General features: G+C 43.5%; 1 protein-coding gene across 2 annotated transcripts in view; it reads left to right on the top strand.

Annotated features, from left to right (window-relative positions):
* The first annotated feature begins 5,090 nt into the window (after positions 1-5,090).
* SYCE3 (synaptonemal complex central element protein 3) overlaps positions 5,091-9,439 on the top strand; it is a 25,484-nt gene continuing 21,135 nt past the window's right edge. The window contains exons 1-2 of one of the 2 annotated variants that reach the window (XM_008058779.2): positions 5,091-5,202; positions 8,619-8,727. In XM_008058779.2, coding sequence (XP_008056970.1) covers positions 8,619-8,727 — 109 coding nt within the window. In that variant the 5' untranslated portion in view covers positions 5,091-5,202. Of the gene's footprint in view, positions 5,203-8,591; positions 8,728-9,439 lie in introns of those variants that run through there. The other variant, XM_021712650.1, reaches the window with a different exon arrangement.

Here is a 9,439-nt window from a genome sequence, read left to right on the forward strand (position 1 = left end):
CCCCACAGCTCCTCGCCTCGTGTTTCTTGCCCCATCGTGCCCTCCCTCGGCCGCTCGCCTCGCGCCCCCCTCGGTCTTCTCATCCCACGCTCCGCCCCGTCGTCTCCGCTCCCCACACGCCTGTCCTCGGTCTCGCCGTGTCGCAGCCCCGAACTTGCGTGCTCGCCGGTTTCTTCGAGGCCCTGGCCTCGCCTTTCACGTCACAGCTGGGAGGCGCAGGTCGGCACCCTCCTCAGCCTCGGGCTTCGGCCGGCCTCCCTGCCCTCCCTGCGGCTTCCGAGTCCCCCTTCCGCCGCCCTTCCGCCGCCCGGCGTTTTGTGTTTGCTGCTGCTTACGAAGCACTGAGTGTCTGGCCCAAGGGCCCTTCCTGTCCCCTCACGTTTCTCGCTCCAAACTGGCAGTCCGTACTCTGGTGGCTTTGGCTAGCAGGACCCTTAGGGCCAACAGGACCCTCCGCCCTGCATTCTTCACACCTCCGGATCCCTCAAGACCTTCACGTCCAACTGGATCCCTGACCCAGACCCCTTGCACCCCCACGCCTCCCGTCCACCCTAATTTTTTTCTCTTGGACTTCGGGGCTGGCTCGCACCTCTTCCTGCATCCCAGTCCTGCCGTCATCCTAGCAAGCTTACCAGGAAGAGAGGCCTTCCTCCCCACGTCAGCTCCTCCACCCTCTCCCTGGATCTATTTCTGGATCCATCCCTCCTCTGAGACACTAGACCCTCTGGCTTCAGCCTCCACCTTTCCAGTTGCCTGGTGTCTCCGACCTCTCCGCCCTCGGAGACGACGTGGCTCTCAGTGCCTCTGCTTCGTCCCTCCTGGTCGTCTGAAGCACTCCTTAAAACACTCTCTTACTTGCCCTCGATGTCCTCACCTTGCCTGTCCACTGCATGTTCTTCACACGCCCAGGCCTCTTATACTCCATTCTTTCTCTCTGTGTCATCCTCGCATCCAGAGGACACTGCAGCCATGTGGCCTCAGTGCAGCACTACAGCTTCTCCGCTGCATGCCGGAGTATCTCTAGGGAGACATACAGCTTTGCCAAACCTTTATCATTCTCCTCAAACTAAGATGTCTGTCCTTAGAAGAAAGAAATGACTTCATTACAAAGTTAATTAAGTATAGGGCCAAGTGTGGTGGCTCACACCTGTAATCCCAGCGCTTTGGGAGGCTGAGGTGAGAGGTTTGTCTGAGCTCAAGAGTTCAAGACCAGCCTGGGCAACTCAGCGAGACCTCGTCTCTAAAATAAAACTTAAGAATTAGCTGGTCATGAAGGCATGCACCTATAGTCCCGGCTACTTGGAAGGTTGAGGCAGAAGGATCACCTGAGCCTAGCAGGTCAAGGCTGCGGAAGCTGTGACACTGCACTCCAGCCTGGGGGACAGAGTGAGACTGACTCGGAAAAAAAAAATGCTTTCAGCAGTGTTTGGCTAGAAGTAGGTACAGAAGCTGTAGGGAGTGTAAAAGAGGTTTCAATTGACCGTTGGAGTTGGCTGATGAAAAATACAAGGAAAGACTTCTAGAAGCGACCCTTGCTTGAGCTGTTTTAAAAAACAAGAGGGAGAGAAGGGTGTTTCAAGCAATAGAATCATGATATATATAAAGCCATGGAGGCAAGAGAACATGATGTTTTTAGAATTTTCAAATGGCATAGCTGTAAGGGTAATTTTACATGAGAAGGCTTTAGGTTGAAACTGAGCAAGGACATTCAGATGACTGACTTTTGTTCTTCAAAGAGTCTTGCTTTACAACAAGTTTCTTTTTACCAGACTGGTTTCCTTGATGGGAGGGACTGTGTGCTTGTTATTTAATGCCAAGCTTCTGTAATACTGCTTTCTGGCATGTAGTAGGCACTCAAATTTACTAAATTAAATAGTTGGTATGATCGAAGCTTAGGGTGTATAGAGGACATGACTAGATATTGATAAATATGAGATTTGTGTGCCTTTTAAGGGCGATTTTTGCACAGAAAAGACTCTTTGAATGTTTACTTTGATTTTTTAAAATTAATATTTAAATTATTAAAGTTACTAATTTAAAAATCCAATTATTAAGCATTTAGGTTTAGTGTATAAATTTTATTCTAAGACTAGAAAATTTTAGTAATAAACTTTAAGAAGATTTTAATTAATGTTTTTGGTCCATTTACAACCTTAAACTCATTTAATTATGAACTTAATATATTCTATTTAAGTACCTCATTTTTTATGCACATAAGCATTTCTCTTCTTAATTCCCTGCCTTCCCAGAGTTGTAAGTTACTAATCCATTAAGGAAGCACATTATCCCATACAATTACTGGAGTTACTTTCTGTCATACTTTTTTAGAGTTATCTTCTCAACTTGCTGAGATTTCATAATGATTAGAGGACATTAGCTGGGATGTACTGGACCCTCTGGGACACTGGACTCAGCTTCTAGAACACGATTCTCTCCTGTTTTTCCTACCTCTCTGTCCGCTCTTCCTCAGTTTCTTTGGCTGGTTTCTTCACACACACCCTCAGCTTGATGTTGAACTGCTTCTCCATCTGCACCCTCTTCCTTGGAAATCTCACCTATTCTCATGTCTTTAAGTATCTATGTGCTGATGACTCCTAAATTTCTATCTCTAGCCCACCCTCTCTCTTGAATTCATTTGTCCAGCTACCCACTCAATATCCCCACTTGGATGCCTAACAGGCATATCAAATTTAATATGTTTAAATGTGAGTTCTTTCTTCCTTGCTCTAACCAGTCTCTTCTAGTCTTCCCCCATCTTAGTCAATGATATCTCCATATCTGGTTGCCTAACCAAAAACCTTAGCATTATCCTTGACTCTTCTTTCTCTCATGCCAAACATCAACTCATCAGCTAGTCTTATCATCCCTGACTGAATTCCCCTTCTTCATACCACTTTTACCAGTCCTATGCTGGTCTGAGCTATTGTTTTCTCTCACCTACATTATTCCAATATTTTTCTAAAATAGTCCCTCTGCTGCTACCCTTGTCTCTGCATGCTGTTCTCAGTCCGGTGATTTCTTAACAGGTAGATAAGATCATCCCCCTCCAGGCTCCCGTCCCATTCAAAGAAAAAGCTGAAGTCTTCAATGTGGCCTATGAGGCACTCAGTGATTCCACTCCCCATACATATTCTGACCTCATCACCTACTCCCTTTAACTGTCTCTACACCAGCCATGTTGCCCTTATCGCTCTTCCTCCAGCTCATCTGGCAGGGTCCTAACTCATGGCCTTTGTTCTGTTTCCTGAGATGTGCTTTCCCTGGGTATCAGCATGGTTCATTTCAATTCCTCCAGGCCTTTAGTCAAAATCACTTCTGCGAGACCTTCCCTGCATACCACCCTACATACGCCTTCCATCTCTGGTTGAATTTTTTTCCTGAGTACTTATCCCCTCTAATATTTATCACACTTATTAATCTTGTTTGACATCTGGTCCTACTACTATATAGCTCCATGAGATCATATTTTGTTCACTGCTGTATCCTCAAAATCTAAAATAGTGCTCAATAAACATATTTTGAATGTCTGGATAAAAGAATTTAACCAGAAATTCATAACTTAATGAAGTGAGCAAATGGCCCACATAACCTAGATAAGAATTATGTCATACCCTAATTCTTCTGCCTTCCTACAGATTTTGCAACTACCACCCACATGACAAAATTATTCTATTTTGCATTTCTTTGGCTCTTGTATAAGAAAACAGTAAAGGTTGTTTTAACTTTAAAGAGTCTTATAGCCTTTTCATGGATCTCTTTTCATCATATCTCTTAGAAATACACAGTTCATGTAGATTTAAAATAATATTTAATTAAATTTTGGATCTCTCAAGGCTTTGTTCAATTATTTGGTCACAGCTCAGAACTGGATGATAACAAGGATAGTCAGGAGCTAGTTTATGAAGGGCCTTACATTTATAGTAAAAAAGATTGTATTTTTAAATTTTATTTATTTTATTTTTTTCTGAATTGAAGTCTCACTCCGTTGCCCAGACTGGAGTGCAGTGGCACGCTCCCGGCCACCGTAGCCTTGACCTGCTGGGCTCTGGCAATCCTTCTACTTCAGCCTTTCGAATAGCCGGAATTACAGGCATGTGCTAACACACCCAGCTGATTTTTTTTTTTTTATTGTAGAGATGAGGTCTCGCCAAGTTGCCCGGGTGGGTCTCGAACCCACAGGCTCAGGCAATCCACTCACCTCAGCCTCCCAAAGCGCTGGGATTACAGGTGGAGCCATGGAATCCAACCAGAGATTGTATTTTAACCTAAAAGAAATAGGGAGCTATTGGAGAGTTACAAATGAATTTATATGGTCAGATTTGCATGTCAGAAAAGGTCACTGTGGAGGCAGACTAGAAAATGGATTGGATAAAATAAAGCTACAAGCATGAAGACCATCTGGGAGTGAAGGCAATAGTGAAGACAGCCTGTACCGTTCGTTTTAAACTTTATATCTTCAGCTCCAACCCCTCCTGAACTCCAGGTCCGTATATTCAGCTGCCTATTTGAATCTCCACTTGAAGGCCTACCTAGTAGGTATCTCACATTACTGACATACTCAAAATAGAGCTCTTGGTTTTCTTTCTAATCTGCTCCTCTCCCAGTCTTCCCCATTTCAGTTAGTAATACCACCACCATTTATCAAGTTGCTCCAACCAACATTAGTAGTCATCTTTGATGCCTCTCTTTCCGTTACTTGCCCCTGCAAGCCTAGGTCCATCAAATCCTCTACCAAGTTCGGTTTGTTCGACTTCCATAATACATCCTGAACCCTTCTGCGTCTCACCTCTGACCTCACTGATACTGCCACTCTTCCTCAGCACTGTTTTGCACTTTTTTTTTCTGTTCCTCAAAACACATCAAGGCTATTCCCACCTTTCCTTGAGCTATTCCCTCTGCCTAGAGCTCTGTACTCTTCACATGACCAACCCTTTTGTTGTTCAAGTTCAGTTCAAATGTCCCTTCATTAGAAAGGACTCCCTGACTTTCCTAGTCAAAGTGTCCCTTCCCCAAAAGATCCTCTTTGTTACACTGCCCTATTTTATTTTCTTTGCAGCTGTTACTACAAACTGAAAGTAGCGTTATGATTCTGATTACTTGTCTGTGATCTGTCTCTTCCCACGGAAAGGAAAGTCCCTGAGAGCCTGGGTTTTATATGTCTGGATCCACAGATACACTGCAGTGCCTACAGAGCCATAGTAGGTGTGTAGCACGTAGTAGAAGTTGGGTAAATGTATAATCGATGGCGGATAATGGGATGAACCTCAGTTATTGCAGTAACCTTGAGAAGACGGAGGAAGGGACTGATAGGAGACACTTTAAAGAGAAGACTGTGAGCTCCACAAAGGCAGACAGTTCAGTTCAGTGGTGGCTCCCAAGCACTGGACCTTCCTGACCCATAGATAACTAAATATCTATTCCATGAACAGATACAATTGGTGTTTCAATGATCCCTTAAGTCAGAAAGATATGAGAAGGAAGAAGACTTAATGATGGCTTCAGATTTATGGATCAGGCTACTGGGTGAATATTGGTGCCATTCACTAGGTTGTAGAATGGAGGAGGAGCAGATTTTGGATAAAGAAAAACACGTTTAGCTCAGGCCTTGCTGCATTTGAAATAATTAGGGAACATCCCACAGGATGTAGAAGGCAAGTGAGCATATAGACCTAGGATTTCAGAGCAGGTCTGGACTGCAACATCTATTTAGAGATTCTCAGCATAAGCAAAGCAGTGAAACTGGGCAAAGCATCCCCAGTGAGAGTGGGTAGTGCAGAGAGAAAGGGCTAAGAAGAGCCTGGCTGGCATTTCAGAACCAGCAAAGGAGGGGGCCAGGAAAGAGCAGGGAAGAAGCTACCAGACATGGATGGAGTTTAGTAAAGAACAAGGTTGAAACACCAGGAGAGGAGGATTTTGAGCAGGAGAAAATCATCAAATGTTCCTAAAAAGGATGTTTGACTTTGGTGAGACCAGTTTCAGTGAATGGCAGAGACAGACTCCAGAGGACAAGTAGGAGTGAGAAAGTAGGAACTACAGGGCAGGAAAATATGTGAAGCCTGACTGGGAAGGACAGGGAGGGAGTAGCTACAGGAGAGAGGGTCAAGGAAGGTGTGCCAGACATTCCTTCCTCCCATCACCTACTCTCAGGCCCCTGCCCTGCCTACTGCCTGCACCTCCCCACCTCTTAGCAGACTATTCCTACTTACCAAAAAAGTAAGGCCAGCAGAAAGTATGGGGTTCCTGAATGTGGAATGGCTCCATGCCTACTGAATTAACTCATTTACAGATGTCAAGAGACTCTATACCCTGCCCCTGTACCCTAGTTCTCAGGTGTCTCTCAGGCCTGATCGAGGACTCTCTGCTCCTCCCTCAGAATTCCCAACCTTAACAAGGAAGATGGCAGGAGGGGGAAGACCATAAACTGTCAGAATTAGATCTTTTCAATCATCATTTCCTTCCTTTATTCAGCCAACGTTTACTGAGCACTTTGTTTTCTGAACTGAGCACTAGGAGCTGTTCATTGAAAAGACAGCCCCTGCTCTCCAGGACTTCACGGTCTAGTTGGGGAGACAGAGTCCATAATCACGACACTGTGAGAGGCTTAGGGGCACCATGATGGGGTATGCCTAGAAAGCCACAGGAGAGCTGAGCAGAGGCCTCTAACTGCAACAAAGGCCAAGGAGGTTTTCCCAACATGTAGAGTGGGAACAATACCATCACTACCTGTTTTCTGATCACCTAGTTCATTCCTTCATTGTCATGAAATTTTAAGTTCCCTGACAGCTCCTACAGCCTTTTTAATCTGTTTCTTTTTCATCTTACCTAGGCCAGTGCCTTGTGCATAAATGAGTGAGCATCAAATGTTAATGGGATGGATGTACGCTGATAAAGATAAGGAGAAGATCTGGAGTGATTTAATTAGAATTCAATACTTTAAATAACAGTAGGCATGATTTATTAAGTGTTTATTATAGTAGCCACCGTGCTGAACAATACATAATTTATATCAATCCTCACAAAACTCCATGAGATATAGATACACTAAGTCCCCTACATATGAACAAGTTCCATTCTGAGAGTACATTCATAAGTTCAATTTGTCTATGAGTCCAACAAAATTAGCCTAGGTACCCAACTAAAACAATTGGCTATGTAGTACTGTACTGTAATAGGGTTATAATGCTTTTCACACAAATAACATATAAACAAAAACTAAAATCTCTTCAAGCATATGGTACAGTACCTTGAAAAGTGCAATAGTACAGTGCAACAGCTAGAATCAGTGAACAGGCAAGAAGAGTTACTGACTGGAGGAGGGAGAGGAGGTAGGAGATGGGTCAAGCTGCAGTTTCACTCATGCCTGACTTGGATGTAAGAAAACAGACAAAACCACAACTTGTAGAAGATGCATACATGTGACAATGTACATCAGGCATGCAGACTATTGGACATGTAAATGTACATTCTCATCTTTGAAAGTTTGCAACTTAAAGGTTTCTATTTAAGGGACTTCATGTACTATTAACAATTCCCTTTTTTAAAATGCAAAACTTTTTAAAGTTACCAAAAAAATTGTCAAGAAGATAAGTGAATTGCTAAAGGCAACACAGCTATTATGTAGTGGAGACAAAATTTAAACCCAGACAATTCTATTCCATAGCCAGGACAGTCTCAACGGGCCGCTGCCTCTAATGCCCAAGAAAATCCTGCTGGAAAATTAAGTTGAATATAACCTTTTAAAATCTGTTAATCATTTCATGCTTTAAAATTAAATTATTAGAGCTGGATACCATGGCTCACGCTTGTAATCCCAGCACTTTGAGATACTGAGACAAAAGGATCGTGCGAGGCCAGGAATTGAAGACCAGCCCAGGAAACATAGCAAGTACCCATATCCACAAAAAATGTAAAAATCAGCAGGGTGTGGTGGTGCATACCTGTAGAAGGATTGCGTGAGCCCAGGAGGTTGAAGTTTCAGTGAGCCATGGTCATGCCACTGCACCCCATCTAGATGGCAGAGTGAGATCCTGTCTCTGAAAAATAATTTAAAAAACGAAACTATTAAACTTACCCTTCTCCTGGCTCCCATAACTAGATATCTGTATGTATTATATTAACTGCTATTTAGATATCTACTTTGGCATCTGTAGTATTCTGGTTTGTCATATGATATGTGAATGACTTATTCCCATATTACACTAGAAATTCCTTAGGTGCAGGAATTCTACCTTCATAACATATCCACAAAACAGCTCGCATCTTAGTGGGTATGCAATACAGTTTTGCCAGAATTAGTTTCACTATTGTATCACCATAATGGCAAAGACTTTTTTCCTTATGATGATGAGAATGTCATTTCAGCCTTCAGCTATGTTTGAAGGAAGTGTTTGTATGGCAAGGATCGGAGAAAGGGGAAGGACAACTGACATACGCCAAATGCTATGTTGGGCCCTTTATACACATTTTCATATAATCTTTACAACAGCCCTATGGTGGTGGTGGTTGAATCTAAAAAATAGGGCACGAATTCTTTGGAGGAATCACGCAGTTGTGAGTAGTGGAGCTGGAGTTGAAATGTGGGCCTGTCTCACTGCAGCTTCTTTCTGTGCACCGCTTAGATGGCTGATTCTGACTCTGGGGAAAGAAACTATGACAACATGCTGAAAAAACTGTCAGACCTGAATAAGGACTTGGAAAAACTATTAGAAGAGATGGAGAAAATCTCAGGTAGGATGTTTTCCAGGCAAGTTGCCTTCCTCTGTACAATAGCTCAAATCTTTCCCAAATTTCTGCACTCACATCAAGTGCCTTCTTTTAATGATTCTTCCCCAACCATCACTCAACTTTTACAGTTTGTAACTGCCACACCACAAACTTTGACACCACTCAATGTTGTCTTAAATTATTTTGTGTCTGTTTGCATCTTTTTTGCATTCCCCAAGCTGGAGTGCAGTGGTGTGATCATAGTTCACTGCAGACTTGACTTTCTGGGCTCAAACAACTCTCCTGCCTTAGCCTCCTGAGCAACTGGGATTAGAGTCATGTGCCATCACTCCCAGGTAATTTAATTTTTTTTTTTGTAGAGACGGGTATCTCACAGTGTTGCCCAGGCTTGTTTCAAAATGCCTGGCCTCAAAGCAATCCTCCTCTTCAGCCTCCCAGAGCACTGGGATGACAGAAATGAACCACTGCTCCCAGCCCTCCTTGCATCTTATTTCTGCACCTGGAGTGTTATCTTCCTAAGGACAGAAATAGTGGCTTCTTTTGTAATTGGCTCAGTAACAGGTACAAGCTCACATGCTCATCAAGTGACAAACAGGTGAATATGACACCTGAACAGAATTGGAACATTCTTTCTGTGAATCTTTTTTTTTTTTTTTTGAGTTGGAGTCTCTGTCGCCCAGACTGGAGTGCAGTGGCCGCTCCTGGCCACCGCAGC

This window comes from Carlito syrichta, unplaced genomic scaffold, assembly GCF_000164805.1.
Source record: "Carlito syrichta isolate Samal-C Ts95f unplaced genomic scaffold, Tarsius_syrichta-2.0.1 Scaffold90615, whole genome shotgun sequence".
NCBI lineage: Eukaryota > Metazoa > Chordata > Mammalia > Primates > Tarsiidae > Carlito > Carlito syrichta.